Source organism: Urocampus carinirostris, chromosome 6 (assembly GCF_059441175.1).
Source record: "Urocampus carinirostris isolate Australia breed hairy pipefish chromosome 6, RoL_Ucar_1.0, whole genome shotgun sequence".
In the NCBI taxonomy this organism is placed as follows: Eukaryota; Metazoa; Chordata; class Actinopteri; order Syngnathiformes; family Syngnathidae; genus Urocampus; species Urocampus carinirostris.
The window spans coordinates 40,755,061-40,777,443 of NC_142354.1; the positions used below are offsets into that span (position 1 = coordinate 40,755,061).

General features: G+C 40.6%; 1 protein-coding gene and 2 pseudogenes across 1 annotated transcript in view; 1 reads left to right on the plus strand and 2 right to left on the minus strand.

Annotated features, from left to right (window-relative positions):
• The window catches only part of ppm1j (protein phosphatase, Mg2+/Mn2+ dependent, 1J), a 49,209-nt gene extending 28,865 nt beyond the window's left edge, over positions 1 to 20,344 (plus strand). Inside the window, exons 3-10 of the mRNA XM_088339005.1 lie at positions 1,484 to 1,816; positions 3,007 to 3,119; positions 7,269 to 7,353; positions 9,484 to 9,602; positions 11,258 to 11,321; positions 12,607 to 12,714; positions 14,604 to 14,755; positions 20,197 to 20,344. Of these exons, the coding sequence (XP_088195131.1) occupies positions 1,484 to 1,816; positions 3,007 to 3,119; positions 7,269 to 7,353; positions 9,484 to 9,602; positions 11,258 to 11,321; positions 12,607 to 12,714; positions 14,604 to 14,755; positions 20,197 to 20,344 (1,122 nt within the window). The remainder of the gene's footprint in view (positions 1 to 1,483; positions 1,817 to 3,006; positions 3,120 to 7,268; positions 7,354 to 9,483; positions 9,603 to 11,257; positions 11,322 to 12,606; positions 12,715 to 14,603; positions 14,756 to 20,196) is intronic.
• Positions 4,357 to 4,516, minus strand: LOC148364808 (U2 spliceosomal RNA; annotated as a pseudogene).
• Positions 4,763 to 4,882, minus strand: LOC148364809 (U2 spliceosomal RNA; annotated as a pseudogene).
• Positions 20,345 to 22,383: the final 2,039 nt, after the last annotated feature.

The following is a 22,383-nucleotide window of genomic DNA, read 5'->3' on the forward strand; positions in this document are numbered from 1 at the left end:
GTTCTTTATTTTCTGTAATGCAATTAAAAAAACAAAAATGTCATACATTCTGGATTCATTACACATCAACTGAACTATTTCAAGCCTTTTATTATTTGAATATTGCTGATTTTGGCTTACAGCTGAAAAAAAACTCAAAAATCCTATCTCAAAATATTAGAATACTTCCTCAGACCAAGTAAAAAAATAATTTTATAACAGCAAAACTAAATCAAACAGACGCTTCTTCCGTTGTCTTGAGTTCAGAAGTGGCTTGACCATGGGAATACGGCTATTGTAGCCCATTTCCCGGACACGTCTGTGAACTGTGGCTTTTGATACCTGGACTCCAGCTTCAGCCCACTGTCTTTGAAGCTCCCTCAAATTCTGGAAGCGGCTCTTCTTCACAATTTTTTTTTTATTTTTTTTTATTGTGTTTTGGGCATCAATAACACCTCAGCAATGCCACAGGCTGATTGCCTCCATGCCACGCCGGATTGATGCAGTAATCCGTGCAAAAGGATTCCCAACCAAGTACTGAGTGCATCAATGGACATTTTCAAATGTTTGATTTAGTTTTGCTGTTATAAAATTATTTTTTTACTTGGTCTGAGGAAGTATTCTAATATTTTGAGATAGGATTTTTGAGTTTTTTTCAGCTCTAAGCCAAAATCAGCAATATTCAAATAATAAAAGGCTTGAAATAGTTCAGTTGATGTGTAATGAATCCAGAATGTATGACATTTTTGTTTATTTAATTGCATTACAGAAAATAAAGAACTTTATCACAATATTCTAATTTTCTGAGACAGTCCAGTATATTTAACTAATGCACATACAGCTTAGTGGTTTAAAGCAAATTGTCATGTAGCGGAGCGGGAAACAGGAAATAAGGACCCATTCGCGTAGACGTACTCACAATTTATTGGGGGAGGATGAGGAGGGTGCGCACACTCGATCCGGGGATCGATGGTCGCGGAGTGGATTAGAAATCCAAACAAAAGAAAAGACCAAAAACAAAACAGGATCAAACGCAGGCAAACCTACAGACTAGGCATTTCTCAGAGCCAAACAGAACTAAATCTCACAGAAGCTTCACAAAAATCTCACAGGTTTAACAAAATTTAACAAACGCTCAGGCAAAGCACAGTTAGAAGGAACGCGTTTAAGTACTCCAAAAAGCAATCAGTCAATGCGCCTCAGCCAGTGTCCATGGGCGGGGCCGATTGGGCGCCGCGGCAACCGCGCCAGAATCCAGCGCCACCCGTCTGGGACCGACTTGGCGCCATGGCAACCGCGCCCGACGTGACACAAATTAGACTCCTGTGACCTATGCAAAAAGGACATGAGAATGTACATTGTTGTTGTTGTAATTTATTTAACTGAACACCACAACTGTAGCACTCTTATCAATTCACTTGTCTATATTAGATATCATAATAATTTTGATGATGATTATATTTACTATAAATTACAAAAACTAAGAATTTGTACTTTCTTTTAGGATGGCACAGGAATACCCCTCTACTTCTGGGGTGTCTTTGATGGACACGCGGGTTCTGGTGCTGCCATCATGGCTTCCAAGCTTCTCCACCGGCTCATCCGGGACCGACTGGGCGAGATCTTCCACATTCTGAAAAACAATGGGGGCGCGCCGCCCCCCATCTGCTTGGCCAAGAACGGCAGTCCTTACCAGGCCGATATCAAGAAAGGGGGAGCGCAGGAAGCTGAGGAAACCGAAGCTGTCAGCGATCTGACGGTGCGCTATCACATGGAGAAGGTCGTCAGTCTGGAGAGCCTGGTGATGGGTGTCATTGAGACAGCATTCAGGCAGATGGTGAGAAAACATGAAAAAAATAACAGTCACTATGGAAATGATCAAAACTGTTCAAGTGTCATCAGGGGGTCCGAGCATCAGACAATGGCTCTCATGGAATCAGTGATTGTTATTACCGTAAATTCCGGACTATAAGCCGCTACTTTTTTCCCAAATGTTCAGCCCTGCGGCTTATTCTGTGATGCGGCCAATTTATGTAATTTTTCTAACGGCCACCAGCGGCACTCGAGTACAAAAGGAAAGATTTAAACCGGTGGAATAAGTGCGCCGATGTAGACTACATCCTCTCAGTTTATGTTCGAATTGTACGTTCGACATAGGTACTTTCCGACATTGAGGAAAACAACCTTGATGACGTCAGTTATAAGGAGAAAGATGAGAATGGTTTAGCATGAATTTCGCATTTGCGGTACAGCTTTTTTCAGCAGGTACGCTTGATGCGTTGCGAGCGTGTTAGTAGTATTGGGTTGGTACCTTTCACAGGCACGGTTTAGGATGAAAGTTATATTATTATTATTAAAGCTTTGAAAACTCTCTCGGTGTACCGTCTTTCTTTTGTAAATATGTGTAATATGTATTTGCAACTGTATATTTTCTTAATGTATTTATTTGTATTTATTTGAGACACTTATTCTCCATGAGCGAATCAAAAAGAGGGGCGGAGCAAACGCGGGCTGATGGGAGGTGGGGACCAATAAAGGTGAGTGTTTGTGGACGCAGCAGACAATAGTAGATATATATTTTTCCCACCCTTACCTTTGGAAATAAACACTTTTTTTCCTTGGATTACTATCAACGGGTACCCAAAATATGCAGGTCTGCAGCAAACCATAAGTACCTGTATCATTTTGAGTTCATCATGCCGGCTATGATTTATGGACTGTGTTATTCAGTGGAGGACATTTAGCTTCAATCGCGGGATTTGAAGATCAGCTTGGTCAAAGTTTGTGCTTGTGCTACTGTTTATAATGTGGACGCGCATGCGCGGCTTATATACAGGAGTGGCTTGTGTGTGTACAAAACCGGATTTGATCCTAAAATGTGGTGGGTGCGGCTTATAATCAGGTGCGCTCTATAGTCCGGAATTTACGGTATTTGTATTGTTTGTGTTGTATTTTTTTTTGTTTGTTAATTATTGTTTACTGTCTTTGTGGCAGTATTAAGCATAATTATTTACTTTTGGTCTTCAGGACGACCTGATCGAAAAGGAGAAAACTTCGTATGCCATTTCTGGTGGCTGCTGTGCCTTAGCTGCTATACATCTGATGGGAAAACTCTATGTGGCGAATGCTGGAGACAGCAGGTGAGATCCATCTGGTTTTTTTTCGTATTTTGGGTGCAGTTTCCTAATCTATGGCAGGTCTAATCTTTACCTGCATCTAAAAAAGAGAGCTTTAATATGAAAACATCATACATTTCGGCATGACTGTCTATTTATAAGGAAATATAGTTAACGTTAATGTTTAGTTTGTACACACTAGTGTCTTCTTTCTGAGGATAAGTACCTAAATAAATGAGTGGATATATAACCATTGGCATACTACGATTTCACATCCTTTACCTTTCGTTGAATGATCTCAACTGAACTCGGACCAAAATCCAATTCAAACCGAACTTAAAAATCAAAAGTCGTGACCAAGAATGACCTCAGTTCCAAAAAATATATTTTAAACTTTTAGAAACACAGACACCTATTTCTTATTTAGAATAATCTTAAAATAGTTAGGCCTGTTTTTTTTCTTCAAATGAACTGGTTGTTGTGAGCGTAAAAGGCACCAAAAGTGTTTTTAGAACTCTGTTATGTTTGCATTATTGTCACCTTGGTGTTATTAATGCTTACTGCACCCTCCTTTTATACTGATTAGAATTGTCCCTTAAATGAGCATTGTGTATTATTTACAGCCTCCTAGTACCGTAAATTCCGGACTATAAGCCGCTACTTTTTCCCCAAATGTTCAACCCTGCGGCTTATCCAGTGATGCGGCCAATTCATGTAATTTTTCTAACGGCCGCCAGCGGCGCTCGAGTACAAAAGGTAAGATTTAGACCGGTGGAATACTGTATATGCGCCGAGGAAGACTGCAACTTCTTAGCTTGTGCACAATTTAAATTAGCGTAGACATATCCTCACCATGTAAATTGCAATAAGAAAGGCACATGACGCAGCTTTCAAGCTATAAGCAATCGAGCAGTCCGATAAAGAAGGAAACAGAGCTACTGCACGTAAACTTTACTTTGCTAGTGTGTTGCTAGCGTGTTTTTGAATAAGGTAGCGTGGGACGACATCTATATGACGAAGTCTCTTTCCCATGCTGGGGAAGACGACTTTGATGACGTCAGTTGTAAGGAGTAAGATGTGGACGGTTAACCGTGATGGGGTTTTGGGGTTTTTAAGGGTTATTGATCTATCTTCGTTATTCATTATCCATTATCCGTTATCGGTCAGTTCATAATACGCTACAAAGCCTAGGAGCCGGGACACTTACTCTCAGCCAAAAGGCCAAGCTAAGGTCCTAGCCCTAAAGCCTTGCTGCGATCATTGCGAATGCACCGTTCCCGGAGGTACTGCAATACCGGGCCGATGCGTGGAGTGGACAGAGCAAGCTCATATTCCATCTCCGAAATGCAAAAATCAAAGAGGTCAAGCTAAGGACCTAGCATCAAAAGGCCAAGCAAGGCCAAGAAGGCCAAGCTAAGGACCTAGCATCAATGTCCTTTATTAAAGTACAGAGTCTAAAAGACACATTTCACAAGTCAAAAACTATAGAAATGATCCCTAAGAGTGATTGGGGTTTTGGGGTTTTTAAGGGTTATTGTTCTATCTTCGTTATTCATTATCCGTTATCGGTCAGTTCATAATACGCTACAAAGCCTAGGAGCCGGGACACTTACTCTCAGCCAAAAGGCCAAGCTAAGGTCCTAGCCCTAAAGCCTTGCTGCGATCATTGCGAATGCACCGTTCCCGGAGGTACTGCAATACCGGGCCGATGTGTGGAGTGGACAGAGCAAGCTCTTATTCCATCTCCAGATTGCAAAAATCAAAGATCATGGCAAAGGCCAAGCTAAGGACTGACATAGCATCAAAGCCACAGTCCAAAAACAACAAGGCCAAGCTAAGGACAAAGCCTTGCTGCGATCGTGACTACAGATATTGTACACAGTGCAATAACAAGTACTGCATATTTTTTTTTAACACACCCGTTAATTGTGTTGCGAGCGTGTTCCTAGTAGCGTTTTGCTACCCTTCACAGGCACGGTTTGGGATGAAAGTCATAATATTATTATTAAAGCTTTGAAAACTCTCTCGGTGTACCGTCTTTCTTTGTAAATATGTGTAACCATGTACAATATGTATTTGCAACTGTATATTTTTGTAATGTATTTATTATAGAGACTTATTCTGATATGTTTTCCACGGGCGAATCAAAAAAAAGGGGCGAAAACAACGGGGGCTGATGGGAAGTGGAGTAAAGGTGAGACGTGTTTGTGGACGCAGCGGACAATAGTGGATATATATTTTTCCCACCCTCACCTTTGGAAATATACTTTTTTTTTCCTTGGATTATTTACAACGGGACCTGGACTCTGCAGGTCTGCATCAAACCGGTATCATTTTCGACACATTTTGCCGGCTGTGGTTTTTAAACTGTGTACGTTAGTAAGTGTCCCGGCTCCTAGGCTTTGTAGCGTATTATGAACTGACCTGACCGATAACGGATAATGGAAATAACCCTTAAAAACCCCTCAGCTACAACCACGGGACTCAAAGTCGGGTTTGGGTTAATTTACTGTGGCCGCATGCGGCCTATATACAGGTGCGGCTTGTGTAAGTACAAAAGCGATTATCCTCTTAAAATGTGGTGGGTGCGGCTTATAATCAGGTGCGCTCTATAGTCCGTAATTTACGGTAGTTAAAAAACCCTTCATTAATAAACATTTTTATTCGAATTACAGGCAAAAATGTGTGAACTATTATAGATTTTTTTTTTTAAATACTCGTAGGTTGCGATATTAGCACTTATTTTACATAACATAAGCCATACTTAAAGGGCGTTGACATAATTGTCTGCTATGTTGTTGTTAAGGGTACCCCGAAAACCATAAACCGTGCCTCTTAAAAGAACCAAAGATTCATATGCAGTGTTTTCCTACGTCCCTGCATCTTAGACGTATTATTTTTGCTGGGGACGCATCGTGTCAAATCAACGTGCGTCCCCGGGACGCAACTTTTTGACACGAAGTTGTCATTATCATTTTTTAACAAAGATTTACCGCACTCCAAACTTTTTGTCAGGAAGATCCGCCATTGTTGTTTTGGTCTCACGGTTCGAGTTTTCGTCTGCACGCCGATCTCGAGTTCGAGTTGTGTAGTGAAAATCCGTCTCTTTTTAGAGAACCGGCTCTTTCGGCTCAACTCATTAAAGAGCCGGCTCTCAAACGGCTCACTTGCTTTGATGCATTATATTACGAATGATGATACTGTATAAAGAAGTTAAGAAAAAAAGAAAGTATGCAAGGAGAAAATGAAAAAAGACAGGTTTGTGGTGATCCCTTTTAATCAGTATATTACCAACAATAATTTAATGCATAAAATGAATTCATAATTTGAATAAGAAAATGTATTATTCTACTTAATTATATTTGCATGCATTTTTTCCTTCTACAGTGAACGTCCAAGCGACTTCATTTTTTAACTTTTTTAAAAATAAACCTCATTCATGTCGAGCAACTCAGTGTCTCACAACAAAATTTTCATTAACAATATATATGATATAAGGAAACACATGTACAATATAACATGTTAAACTACATAAATAAACATGTTTGAAAAAAAAAAGTTTTTTTTGTATTTTGTAAAGGAAAATACGACAGTTTGTAAGGGCGTGGAGCACACAAAATTTGGGGGACCCATAGATCTCTGTTGGGACCCATAGATTTTTGAGCATGCGAGTCCCCGGGACCCATCACTTTTCAGAGGTAAATGAACACTGCATATGAAATACATTTAAATATTATAAGTTAACAGGTATGCATTAAGTTGGGCACCGAGCCTAAATGTCTGTTTGAGAGCAGGATTTTTTTTTGCAGAAGATTGATGAGTAGTTACCAAGAGCCATTTTTCGACAGTTCTTGGGTTTATTTCATTCTTTAGCTGTTTTTGGACTTTGCATGCCTTACTAAGTTTTTTGTGTTTACTACACTTTTCTAAAAACACAAAGGGCAGATTATTTTGATAAAGCTTCCCTATTGTCAAAAAATGACGTTTTTTATTGTGTTATTTTAAATTGCATTGTTTTACTCTTAGCAAAAAAATAAGAACAAATATTTGACCAAAAAACACGTACAATAATTATCGTCAAAGTTGACGGATATGAGACGATATACTTTGAAATTGTTGCTTTGGAAAAAACTTTTTTATCATCCCTTGGTAACGGGTCTCTTCTCACTGCAGGGCTATAATAATCCGGAATAAGGAAATTGTTCCCATGACCAACGAGTTCACACCAGAGTCAGAGAGACAACGGCTACAGTATCTGGTACTTTATTTACTTGTTTAAGAATAAGTTCTTCTGATATTTAGTTCTGATAGGAAACCGGTTTGTGTTTTTATGTGCAACTGTGAAATGATAATAACTGGACCACTGTATTTTGAAATGGAGGTCTGTGCAGCCCTTTAAGACTCTTTATGATTAAGGGCTATACAATAAAAGAGACTCGACCTGTACTTACATGAATGTTTTGGGAATGGGGGACAAGTCAAAAATTGACATTTTGAACCTGCACAGCAGAACTTTAAGGTTTATTCAGGAACTTCATGCTTAATCATAATAACTACGTCAATCAAAGCTACTTACCATTGTACAGTGAAACATGCCGGTTTAAAATACAGTGGAACCTCGGTTCTCGACCATAATCCGTTCCAGAACCCTGTTCGAAAACCGATTCGTTCGATCACCGAAATCAATTTTCCCATTAAAAATAATGTAAATCGTTTTAATCCGTTCCAACACCCTGAATGTTTACCTTGAATGTTTAACGTAAACATGAAGCTAACCCAGGCTAATCGTACGTTCGCGTTATCGTAATCTTCCGTACGAAAGATTACGCTAACATGAACGTGTAAAAATAAAAAAATCAGGTCGTTTAAAAGTCATTTAGCACCCGGGTCTCCACAACAAGTGGTGAGCGGTTCATTGGACAACACCCTAAATGTTGGGCTCCGTTCCAACACCCTGAATGTTTAACATAAACATGAAGCTAACCCAGGCTAATCGTACATTCGCGTTATCGTAATCTTCCGAACGAAAGATTACGCTAACATGAACGTGTAAAAATAAAAATAAAGGATAAAGAAAAGAATTATGAATAGGATTTCTTACCTTTGTGATGGTCAGCAGAAGGCGCTCGCACACCTCCTTCATATTTTGCTATTATTTCTTTCTTAAATGCAATAGTTGTACGCACTACTTTTCTTTTTTCACCTGTAGCAACTTTGCTGCTTGCACTGACTTTCTTCGGAGGCATAATTAGGGGCTAAAACACTTGGTACACCTTTATTAAAAGCGAAAGCAAAACAAAGCACGTCCGCACGTGATAACAGTTGGTCACGAAAAGAGCGATCTACACCCGTACACCGCTCAGCATCGCACCCTAGCGTACGAACTCACGCATTACCGGCGTTCGAACTCCGATTTTTTGACCGAACAGCGAAGCAAGAATTTCTCGAAATTTTTGGTCGGACTCCGATTTGTTCGAACTGAGAGGCTTTCGAAAACCGAGGTTCCACTGTAATTGGTAATAGAAGAATGAGATTTGACTAAACTTAACGATTATAAACGGCAGCAACATGTTATTTCTCCCACAAAGATCATGGTGGAGTTGTAATCTACATTCTTGTTGAACAATATTTACATTTTCTATTTTTTGGTTTGCTTTTATTTATTCATAAGTCAAGTCAAGTCATTTTTATTTGTATAGCCCTTAAGCACAAAGAGTCTCAAAGGGCTTCACGTGTTATTACACAGACTATTTTTTTAGACTATTATTACACCATCCCCTGATCTGGAACCAACATGAGGGCAAGGAAAAACTCAAAAACCTCGACATGAGGAAAACGAGGAAACCTTATATTGATTTAACTATTTGGGTAGTCCGTTTGATGTAACAAAAGCATTATTCTTTGATTCAATTAGATCAGTGGTTCCTAAAGTGGGCGGTACAGCCAAGGGTTTGTAGTGACCTATGGGAGTTTTGGCCGACCAAAATTGTTACTGTTCGAGTTTTAAAAGCACCGACCAATCAGAGGCAAGTTTTAATAATATCACTAGCCAATGGAGGCCAATCAAGGTTTGGAAGCACCACACTATGCCACACCCACAATGTGAGCTCATTGAATGTCATGGCGGACTCCGTAAACATGGTCCCACAGTCAACAAACGAGAAGGGTACGTAGCTTGCACAGAAGAAGGGCGGCACATCACTTGTTTGGACCTTTTTTTGGTTTTGACAAAGAGGACGTGGAACAGAACAAAAACGCTCGTCGCAGAATTTGCTTTCGTGCAGTTGCTAGGTCCAGAGGAAACACAAAACACAATAGTTTGATCTTGCTAACAATGGTATGTCGGACTCATTACATTTTGTCATGTGCGTTCTTGGCGTGTTTGCAGGGCTTCCTGAGGCCGGAGCTCCTCGGCAACGAGTTCACTCACATAGAGTTCCCACGCAGAATCCAGCAAAGTGAACTGGGCAAGAAGATTCTCTACAGAGACCACACCATGAGTGGCTGGTAAGCACCTACGAGAGCAACAGCTGCCACCTTCGTTGGGTTCGTGTGCACAGTTCACCGATCCCTTGAATGCAGGACCATCCCTTTTCAGGCTGGTTTATTTAGGTTGAAGGTTTGTTCCTCCATATGAAACAGACAGTGAAGTACAGTATTCCCTCGGTTATCGCGGTTAATGGCGACTGAGACCACTCGCAAAAACTGAAAATCCGCGAAGTAGCGGCGCCCCTTCAAAAATGCTTAAAAGAACGTATACAGGTATACAGTATATCCCCCCGCCATTAAACCGAAGTGATCGCTGGCATGATGGCAAAGAGTTATTGGGTGACTCATCCAGAACTCTTCACACTGGAACTGAATGTACCAAAACATGACCCACAAGTGTAGCCATGTCTTACATAATCAATTTACACGGAATAGGACTGCGGCGAAACCACTACGAACCATTCAGTATGATTGTATTAGCCGCTCTCAACCACATGCAGCCATCGCAGCTTATTGCGCTTGTTAACACTACCGGTTGGATATTGAAAATAAAAACAGTGAAAATGTGATATTTGATGAGTGTTTGTGAAGCGTTTTGGGAAACAACAGTTAAAAAAATCGTCTGTGTTCATTTTATCGAATGGCTTTTACAACAAATACACGAAACCACACACAATTAGCCGTGTTTAGGAAGTACAAACAGCTCGCTTTTGGTATAATAAAGTCAGAATTGAGATGAAATGTGACAGTAGAGAATATACTTACGTCGCGTCGCCGAGTTCCTCCATGATAAAGTGAGCGCCACATAAGAAGGGGGTGAGGTGGGAGGAGTTGAAGGGGGGGGGTGAGCGTAGCGGTAACTTAACATGACTAAGCATTGTGTCAGGGCCTCCCCTTCACAATAAGAGTGTCCACACCGTGTCCTCAGTTGACATAAGCTCGCGCTTGCTCAAGTCAATAAATGCTTTTATTGAGAAGGTAAGGTATATTTTTTAGACCGGCGAAGCTCTGAACCCGCAAAAGTGGAACCGCGAACTAGCGAGGTTCCACTGTACTGGTTTCCTTGGTTACCAGTAGCAGGAGAATCCTCCTGATATGACTAAAATACGGCACCTTCATCATCTGGTTTCCGTTCTTTTCGTTGTAAAGCATGCTACCGCTCTTCAGAGATTAGACTGACCTTGCAGCCCAATTTGCTCCCAACGCCTTCCAGCACACGTATGATGACACTGATACCAGATCCTAAATCACTGTGGAAAATGTTAATTAACAGTACTTTTACTAAAGTATTTTAAAAAACATAATTCCCAAAATGTCTTGATGTCTTTATTGTGGGGAAAAAAGGGGGGGAAGAAAAAATAATAAAGCGAGTAAAAAATCCTTTTTCTTCTCTTTTTTGTTGTATTTTCTTCCCAGTTTTTTCCTCTTCTCTAATTACAAAAAAAGAGGCATAAATGAATAAGGAAACGAAGAAATTAAAATTAGAAAAAGGAAAAAAGAAAGAAAACAGAAGTCAAAAAAGGAAAACAAATAAGGAATTGTTTGTAAAATTTAGCAATAGCATTTTGAACAAATGCTGGACCATCCATGTAATCAGTAGTTATGGTCCACCTCTTAAATATCTCTACGAGATAAACAATAACTGACATTTTGGGGCGCCTGTTTTGTTGCAGGGCTTACAAGACAGTTGTTGAAGATGATCTGAAATTTCCCCTAATATACGGAGAAGGAAAAAAGGTAAGTTACATATTCAAAGACTTGACACTTGCACTTTGCAGGCAAATTTAAGAAAAACAAGAACAGCGTTTAACCCCTGCAGTCCTGAAATGTGATTGGGCAAAATATATAACTGCTAGCCTGAGAAATATAAATTTTCATGAACAGGGTTGGGTAGGGTTACTTTAACTTGATTACTTTTGGATTACTCCAATACCAAATATGCTAATAAACTAAATATGAATAAAATCACTAAATTTTATGCAGGCTTGGGGAGTAACGGAATACACGGAATGGAAAAATTGTAGTTGGCAAGCTGTTAGTTTTGCCGGAGATCAAAGAGATCAAAGCCAGGAGAGAAAGCTTACCACGTGTTGTGAGTCACAATTGTATTCAGATTTAGTTTATTTTGTATTTTATTAGCACATTTGGTATCGGAGTAATCCAAAAGTATTTGAAAGTAATCCAGTTAAAGTAACCCTACCCAACCCTGGTCATGAATGGATTTTTCTTCAAAAGAGGATCATTCTTAAACCAATCTTGTAGCAGGAATAAATTGTGACCCATTTGTCTTGAATTGGATACCTACTGAAGGTCCAAAATTCTCCTGTGATTGACAACGTTCTGCCGCAGCGGGAAAACATTTTTTAAAGAACTTTTTTATGAATAAAGACGGTTGCCCTGCCGTTTTTCTCAGCATGTGGTAAATGGATTAAAAATACAACACTATGAACACAGATGATCAGGGTTGGGTAGGGTTACTTTAACTGGATTACTTTCAATGACTTTTGGATTACTCCAATACCAAATATGCTAATAAAAGACAAAAGAAACTAAATATGAATCAAATGATGACTCACAACACGTGGTAAGCTTTCTCTCCTGACTTTGATCTCTTTGATCTCTGGCAAAACTAACATAAAATGCGACAGAAACAAAATGAAAATAAATCCAGCTTGCCAACATCATTTTTGCCGTTCCATGTATTCCGTTAATCCCCAAGCCTGCACAAAATTTTGCAATTTTATTCATATTTAGTTTCTTTTGTCTTTTATTAGCATATTTGGTATTGGAGTAATCCAAAAGTAATTGAAAGTAATCCAGTTAAAGTAATCCTACCCAACCCTGCAGATGATAAATGACAAATGTCATTTAAGAGAGGTATCCATTGGTATTCTTTGCTACTTTTAATCAGAGGTTGTAAGGTAAATGCTCTATTCAAAGATATGGTGTTATGTTTGGATAGTGAGTGGTTTGTGCCTTTCTCAAATACAATTGTATTCAATTCTGTGTTTGTTGTTAACAGGCAAGGGTAATGGCGACTATTGGAGTGACTCGTGGTTTGGGGGATCATGAACTGAAGGTGTATAGCTCCAACATTTATATCAAACCATTTCTTTCCTGCGTACCCGAGGTGAGCACCTACTTTCATACATATTAGCAAAAAACAACTTTAAGAGAAACCGTTTACCTCTAACTTGTTTACTAGCCATTTGTATAGGTTTGTCTTAAAGGTAATCCCATATTTTCAAACATCCAAATGTGTAGGGATATTACGTGTTTTTGTATAGAATCTACATATATTTCTTTGGTATACCGTATTCCAATTTTTTTTCTGTTTTCTGAGATAATGTATTTTGAGGCAGCACGGTAGCGCAGTGGTTAGCGCGTGTGCGGCACAGTTCTGAGGTCCTGAGATTTAACCCCCTGTGTGGAGTTTGCATGTTCTCCCCGTGCTTGCGTGGGTTTCCTCCGGGCACTCCGGTTTCCTCCCACATTCCTAAAGCATCCATGTCATGTTAATTGGCCGGTTCAAATTGTCCCTAGGTGTGAATGAGCGAGTGAATGGTTGTCTGTTCCTATGTGCCCTGCGATTGGCTGGCAACCAGTTCAGGGTGTCCCCTTCCCACTGCCCGAGGATAGCTGGGATGGGCTCCAGAACCCCCGCGACCCTACTGAGGATAAGCGGTGCAGATAATGAGATGAGTTGAGATTTTTTTCTTTTTTTTCTTTTTTTTTTTGAAGGGGCGTCGCTACTTCGCAGATTTTCACTTTTAGCGGGTGGTTTTGTTCCCCATTAACCGGGTCTAATGGATGGATGTATTTTGAAGACAGCATGTTGTTCGATCACCGAAATCATTTTTCCCATTAAAAATAATGTAAATAGTTTTAATCCGTCCCAACACCCTGAATGTTTACCTTGAATGTTTAACGTAAAGCTAACCCAGGCTAATCGTACGTTCACGTTATCGTATTCTTCCTTACGAAAGATTACGCTAACATGAACGTGTAAAAATAAAAAAATCAGGTCGTTTACAAGTCATTTAGCACCCGGGTCTCCACAACAAGTGGTGAGCGGTTCATTGGAAAGGGGGCTCCGTTCCAACACCTTGAATGTTGGGCTCCGTTCCAAAACCCTGAATGTTTACCTTGAATGTTTAACGTAAACATAAAGCTAACCCAGGCTAATCGTACGTTCTGTTATCGTAATCTTCTGTACGAAAGATTACGCTAACATGAACGTGTAAAAATAAAGGATAAAGAAAAGAATTATGAATAGGATTTCTTACCTTTGTGGTGGTCAGTAGGAGGCGCAGGTGGACGGTGGGGAGAGAAAAATGATCAAAAGTTTTTCAACCTCTTCCAAAACTTGCGGCCGTTGCTGGCTTATAGCACTCATTCGCTAGATTTCACAGCCTCCTTATTCTTTAGTATCGTACTGATCGTAGATTTAGCCATGCTGTATTCCCTAGCAAGATCTGACACTCTCACACCTCCTTCATATTTTGCCATCATTTCTTTCTTAAATGCAATAGTTGTACGCACTACTTTTCTTTTTTCACCTGTAGCAACTTTGCTGCTTGCACTGACTTTCTTTGGAGGCATAATAAGGGGCTAAAACACCCGTACGCCGCACAGCATCGCACCCTAGCGTACGCACTCATGCATTACCGGCGTCCGAACTCTGATTTTTTTGACCGAACAGCGAAGCAAGAATTTCTCGAAATTTTTGGTCAGGCTCCGATTTGTTTGAACTGAGAGGCGTTCGAAAACCGAGGTTCCACTCTACTGGAAAAGTTTCCATTAAGTCCAAGGAAGTTTAGATGCCATCACTCAGTTCAATCGGTTCAGTCTTGAAAAAAGTAAAAAATAAATAATTATCTGTTAAAGTGTGTTGGTTGCATTTTTTTGAGACAACCTATATTTCAAAAAGCATGGATATCAAGTTACCTGAATGTACTTTAAGACCTTGCTACAACCCAAATCAGTTAGATAACACATGAATCAACACTGATCTTACAGGTGCAGGTCTACGACTTTGACAACAACAAACACGGCCCAGACGACGTCTTGGTCATGGGCACGGATGGTCTTTGGGATGTCACCACAGACAAAGAGGTGGCGGAAGCAGTTTTGGCCTACTTAGCGTCTTGTGATCCGTCAGATCCCATGAGGTAATTACAGTCATTGTTAAGGGGAAAGCTTGGCACTGGTGGCAACTGAAACGGAACAGAGATGAATAACAGTGGAACCTCGGTTCTCGACCATTATCCGTTCCAGGACCCTGTTCGAGAACCGATTTGTTCAATCACCGAAATCAATTTTCCCATTAAAAATAATGTAAATCGTTTTAATCCGTTCCAACACCCTGAATGTTTACCCTGAATGTTTAACGTAAACATGAAGCAAACCCAGGCTAATCGTACGTTCGCGTCATCGTAATCTTCCGTACGAAAGATTACGCTAACATGAAGGTGTAAAAATAAAAAAATCAGGTCGTTTACAAGTCATTTAGCACCCGGGTCTCTACAACAAGTGGCTAGCGCTTCATTGGAAAGGAGGCTCCGTTCCAACACCCTGACTTTTGGGCTCCGTTCCAACACCCTGAATGTTTACCTAAATGTTCAACGTAATCATAAAGCTAACCCAGGCTAATCGTACATTCGTGTTATCGTTATCTTCCGTACAAAAGATTACGCTAACATGAACGTGTAAAAATAAAAAAAGGATACAAAAAAGAATTATGAATAGGATTTCTTACTTTTGTGGTGGTCAGCAGAAGGCGCAGGCAAGATCAGACACTCGCACACCTCTTTCATATTTGGCTATTATGTCTTTCTTAAAGGCAATAGTTGTACAAACAACTTTTCTTTTTTCACCTGTCCTGCTTGCACCGACCTTCTTCGGAGGCATAGTTAGGGGCTAAAACACTCCGTTCACCGATATAAAAAGCGAAAGCAAAAAGAGGCAAGTGCACACGTGATAACAGTTGGTCACGAGGGGTGGGGGCGATCTACACCTGTACGCCGCTCAGCATCGCACCCTAGCGTACTCACTCACATTACCGGCGTTCGAACTCCAATTTTTTGACCGAACAGCGAAGCAAGAATTTCTGGAAATTTTTGGTCGAACTCCGATTTGTTCGAACTGAGAGGCGTTCGAAAACCGAGGTTCCACTGTAATTCTTTAGCAAAGCATCAAGTACATCAGTGGTTGGCAACCACCAAAGTGCAGACAGGTACCAGGCTGTGGGTCTTCAGTACCGGCCTGCACAGAAAGACAAGAAGTTGCCCTTGAATTTTGCTTATACTGGTATCTATTTGTGTAAACACACTTTTTTACCCCAAAAAACCTTCAAAGTTTATGATGTGGTAAATTACCAGATTTAAGCAATGGTTGACAGTCGACAATGAAATTAAATGATCTGCATTTATATAGCGCTTTTCAAGTCAAGACTTCCCAAAGCGCTTTACAGTGTGCTTCACATTTCCCAATAGCGGCCGTGCAGCCATGTAAGGCGCTAACCTGCTTATTGGGGGTATTAGGGGTTCAGTGTCTTACCCAAGGACACTTCAACATGTAAGGAGGAGCCGGGATTCGAACTGCGATCTCTTGATCCCAAGACGAGCGCTCTACCTCCTGAGCCACTGCCGCCCCTATGCTGCCAAATACTGCCAACCTCGTTTTCTCAACAGTGGATGCACCGGAAATTGAATCCAGATCCCGATAGTAAAATATGATAGCCACAAGTGATGCAATGCATAATGTATCATGTGATACTCAAAATTCCGGAACAAAATTGTTTTTTTACAATGATCTAGGATCAGTATTGTCACACACCGTTGCATGTCAATACCGAGGCCTGGATGATCTTTGAAAAGTGGGATGCCGGTTTACACTGAAAAACAATGGCGACCGGATGATGAAGGTGCTGTGTCTGAGTCAGATCAGTAGGCTTCCCCTCCTACTGGTAACCACGGAAACCAGGATCAAACCCCTTGCCAAAATAAAAAACAGACTGGAGAGTAATGGGTACCGCTTGGCTGTAATTGCCCAAGACACACCAAAGGAAGTAGTGCCCCAATTACGCTGTTGGTTATAGGATCTGTGAGCCGTGAGTAATACTGCTACTAATGATAATGATAATAATGGCCCAAATCCAATGTTTATTCAAAATACCACTAGGAATCTGGATGACATAGAAAAAGGCATTCGATTTTATCTCATCACACTATTTTTACTCACAGTACTACGTTATCTAAACTTTTTTTATCTTGAAGGCGCATGTCATTGGTCAATTGTTCTACAATGTTGTTTTGGCCGAACTAATTCCAATAATGCTCCATTAGAATATTGTACAGCCAGGGTTGGGTAGGGTTACTTTAACTGGATTACTTTCAATTACTTTTGGATTACTCTGATACCAAATATGCTAATAAAAGACAAAAGAAACTAAATATGAATAAAATGATGGCTCACAACACGTGGTAAGCTTTCTCTCCTGGCTTTGATCTCTTTGATCTCCGGCAAAACGAACATTAAATGCGACAGAAACAAAATGAAAATAAATCCAACATCATTTTTGCCGTTCTACGTATTCCGTTACTCCCCAAGCCTGCACAAAATGTAGTCATTTGGGAGGGTGGCTTTTTATCCTTTCCCACTTTGAGCCCCAGACAAAGCGAAAGATAGCTCGGTCCAGTTGTAACAGCTTCTTTTGGGCATAAAAACTAAACTGATTGACAAAAGCAGTGGGAGGACGATCGCTCTGATGATTAGGACCTTCCCCTCTATTGTCAGTTTTCTTAGTGACCAAAAAAAAGTCTTTGCTTAACTTTCCTTCTCACGTCATCCCAGTTGGTCTCGCCTCCTCCATCCGCATTGAATTTTATCCCTAGGATTTTCTGGTCTGTCTTTAACACTGTCAGTGGGAGTCCTGCCTTTTCTGTCTCTTTCCACGTTCCATAAAACTTCACTTGTGATACTACCAGAGTGCCTTTACTTAACCCCATTTGAGATCATTGCTCAAATTGAATCCATATATATATATATACCACAGCCATATCCCCCTAGTGGGAGGTGGCTAGAGTCATTTCTGACTCTTTTTGGGTGATTGATTTAGAGGAGGGGATTCCCAGCCCCCTCGCTCAACCCAACTGAGGTGTTGGGAGTCATTAGGTGACCAAACCCCCCAATTCCAACCCCTAATGCTGAACGCCAAGCAGGGAGGCAACGGGTACCAATGTTTAAGTATTAGGTATGACTCAGCCGAGGCTTGAACCACAACCTCCCAGTCTCGGTGCGGGCGCCATACCCCCCAAAGGCCACCGAGCCTTGAATCTAAGGCAAAAAAATTAAAAAAATAAAATAAAAAGAGAGAGAGAGACCTGTATTTTCTCAGCATGTAAGTAAAACAAAGACTAACAGGCTAAGAGACAGTTTCTTCCCCAGGGCGATAAGTACCCTATACAAGCGCATGAGACTGAAAAAAAAAAATATCTTGGCTATGTGGAGAGAAATGAGAAAAACAAATGACTTTCGTAGGCCCTGCAACCTTTGCAATCAATCGTACATTAATCAATTCATTCAAAAGTGAAAAGTAATTTTGCATTGCCGGAAACTCAGCAAAATGTAACGTGATGTCAAGTTTTGGACATGTTTGATAATGATTTAGTTGCCACACTTAGGATTGCTGTTGCTCACTGTTGTTTCAAGCATTGCTCACCGACTTTGTGTGAACGCTCAGACCCGTGGAAAATTACAGGGAACATTGACCCTAACGCCACTTTAATTTTTAATTAAAAATAAAACAAGATGGAAAATATGTAAAATTAACCAAGGGATTATAAAACCACTCCATTAGGAAATCTATCATCTCTGCTTTTTTCCCCTCTTTATGTATGCAGTATGCAATGACAGTACCTTTGTGAAGAAGGGCTTTTTCGGGTTAGCTATGTGAGTTAGTGTCCCACTTTAAGAGCCGAGGCCAACAGCAGATTACCGTAAATTCCGGACTATAGAGCGCACTTGATTATAAGCCGCACCCACCACATTTTAAGAGGATAACCGATTTTGTACTTACACAAGCTGCACCTGTATATAAGCCGCATGCGCCCACATTAAAAAGTGTAACACAAACACAAAATTAACCCAGACCTGAATTTAAGTCACACGATTGTAACTGAATATCCTTCATTAAAGTACACAGTCCAAAAATCACAGCCGGCAAAATGAACGGAATATGATACCGGTACTTAAGGTTTGATGCAGACCTGCAGAGTCCGGGTCCCGTTGAAAGTAACCCAAGGAAAAAAGTGTATATTTCCAAAGGTAAGGGTGGGAAAAATATATATCCACTATTGTCCGCCGTGTCCACAAACACTCACCTTTACCGGTCCCCACTTCCTGTCAGCCCGCGTTTGTTACGCCCCTTCTTTTTAATTTGCCTGTCCAAAACATATCAGAATAAGTGTCTCAAATAAATACATTACAAAAATATACAGTTGCAAGTACATATTATACATAGTTACACATATTTACAAAGAAAGACGGTACACCGAGAGAGTTTTCAAAGCTTTAATAATAATAATAAAACTTTCATTCGGGCAGTTAATGGTAGCCACATGCTAGCAACACGCTCGCAACACAGTAAACGGGTCTGTTAAAAAAACATACCGTACTTGTAAAAATCACGGTAAACCGTCCTCATCTTCCTCCTTAGAACTGAAGCCATCAAAGTCGTCTTCCTCAGTGTCGGAAAGAAACTTTGTTATATAGACGTCGTCCCACGCTCCCATCCACTCCTAATTCTGTGCCCTCCTCTGCGTCACGCAGCAGACCGGCTTTTCGGAACCCGTTGGTGATGGTGGGTTTTTTTATGCTGCCCCACGCTGTCAGGATCCACTGGCAGACTTGCGAAAAAGTTGCCTTTCGCATGCGGCCAGTTTTAGTGAAGTTGCAGTCTTCCTCGGCGCATATATTCCACCGGTCTATATCTTACCTTTTGTACTCGAGCGCCGCTGGCGGCCGTTAGAAAAATTACATAAATTGGCCGCATCACTGAATTTGCCGCAGGGTTGAAAGTTTGGGGGAAAAGTTGCGGCTTATAGTGCGGAATTTACGGTATTTAAGATCTGCTCGGGGCAGCACAGCGGCGCAGTAGTTAGCGCTTGTGCGGCACAGTTCATGTCATGGGAACCTGTCGTGGGTTCAAATCCAGCTCCAGACTTCCTGTGCGGAGTTTGTATGTTCTCCTCGAGCTTGCGTGGGTTTCCTCCGGGCACTCCGGTTTCCTCCCACGTACCAAAAACATGCATTTCAGGTGAATTGGCCAGTCCAAATTGTCCCTAGGTGTGAATGAGCGAATGAGTTGTCTGTCCCTGTGTGCCCTGCGATTAGCTGGCAACCAGTTCAGGGTGTCCCCTGCCCACTGCCCGGAGATGGCTGGGATGGGTTCAAGCCCCCCTGCGACCCTAATGAGGATAAGCGGTACGGCTGATAAGATGAGATGAGATGAAATTAGATGAAGATCTGCTCGTTGTGTTTATTTTCCTGTGCTTGCGTCAGTGAAAATAGCTCAGCTACGTTCATGAAATGTGGCTTCTTCGTTTTTCAGGTACACACTGGCGGCACAGGACCTGCTGATGCGCTCCCGGGGAGTTCTCAAAGAGCGTGGCTGGCGCCTTCCCAACGACAGGCTGGGTTCGGGCGATGACATCACTGTGTTTGTGGTTCCACTTGCAGGACATGAGGCAGAGACATGAACTTTTCTGATTTAAATACAAAAAGGAATGACCACATCCCCCTAGCCCCTACGGAAGAAGACTCAGGTCCGAGCAGAACCTTCATCCACCTCTAAATCTATCGGACCCTACACCTTCTGATTACTAACAGGACATTTTCCAGCAGTGTTGTTTTGCTCGGTGCCTGGGGTTCCTCCTGTGCGTAATATTTTTTTCTTTCCATTCATGGCTGGAGAGCAGCTTTAACAACTCAGCATGGAGGGTGCATCGCACAAACGTGTTTCCCTTTTTGTATAAATGAGCCTCTTTGTAGCGCCGATAATGTGAGGAAACCAAAGAGATGTCCATTGTGGCACTAAGATAAGGTAAAGACATCTTGGAATGGAGAAGGCATGGGGTCGAAATAGATGAATGGATCTTTCCCTGCGCCACATGATCATTAGCAGTCTGTATTCTCCACGAGGGTAGAAGAGCACGAGAAGAATGTTTGCACACATGGTGTCGTTTTTTTTATATTATGAAAAAGCAGACACTCTACATGTTAATCACCAACGATCAGAATCGTTGTTTTATGTTATTTTAGGATGACAGTCAATGTTCCCTGTAATTTTCCTTACGGGTCTGAGCGTTCACACAAAGTCGGTGAGCAGCGCTTGAAACAACAGTGAGCAACCATAATCCCAAGTGTGGCAAGATAATTCATTATCAAACATGTCCAAAACTTGACATCAAGTTACATTTTGCTGAGTTTCCAGCAATGTAAAATTATTTTTCTTTTTGGAATGAATTGACTCATGTACTATTGTAAAGGTCGTTTGTTCTTACAATTCTTACAATTCTTTCACAAGATATCCTTTTCTTTTTATTTCCTGATATATTTTGTCGCATAATATTAACATTTTTCGGGGCTTATTGAGTCGGTTGTAAGATACAGAACTGTACTTAATCACATTTTTTTGTGGAAGTACAATGTTGGCAACAAGATTCACTTGATATAATTAGAAATTATTTGAATGCAACACAAACTTTTTCTTCTTTTTTCTGCGTTTTTTTCTACTTTTTAAAAATTCCTTTAAAAAAAATGTCATTGTGTTTATTTTTTCCGAGCTGTTACTTTTTTCTTTTTGTTCTCTATTTTCTTTTTTTCCTACATTTCTTTCTTTTCTTTTTTTCTGTCTCTTTTCTAAATTGTTCCTTCTTTTTTTCTCTTCCTTTTGTTTCCTTATTTCTCAGCTTTTCACTACTTTTCCATTTTGGTATTTTTTTCTTTTTTGTTCTATTCCCCCCCTCCTTTAAGTCATTTTGTGCATAATTTTACATAATAATTGGTCATGTTGGGATTAAAGAAGCAAAAACAACCTGAAGAGCCTTTTAGGACCCGAAAGAGCCGGTTCCTTTTAGTGAGCCGAGCCGAAGAAGCCGGTTCTTGACAAACTCTACTAACTTTACTAAACTTCGTTCTAATTCGACTGGACTTCAAAATACCACATTTGGGACACAAAGTCAGGGGAACCCGTGTATTTTTACTTTCATGCACTCTAACTTTGACTTAATCGCTTCTTATTTAGCAATTTTGAGCCCTGATTTTTGTGCGCTGGCTAGATTTTCTTGTGCGCTGATAATGTGCGAGCAGTGCGCAATTGCGCACGCGCGCAGCTTAGAGGGAACACTGATGACAGTAATGTTTAGGTATAATAAGCTGTGATCAAATTCACACATATGCCTTATCGAAAGACGACTGAAGCGTTTGTATTATCACACCATCTGAGGGACTTGACCTGAAATCTACTGGATCTTTATAATTTGTGTCATTATGATTGTTATTTAGATTGTCCATATATTTTTAAATGAGTTTTAGAAATGTTTTATTTTGTATCTCATCCATAAGTGCTTGTTTTGGAAGAAAACTAGAAAAAGTGACTGAAATGTGAATGCTGTTAAGTTCCTCTTTGAAAATAAATCACAATATTCCTGTTTGTCTCCCCTGGCTATCATTTACTGTTTTTAACATGACGCATATGTGTTTGTTTGGTATATTTGAATATCGCCCCTGCTAGCAG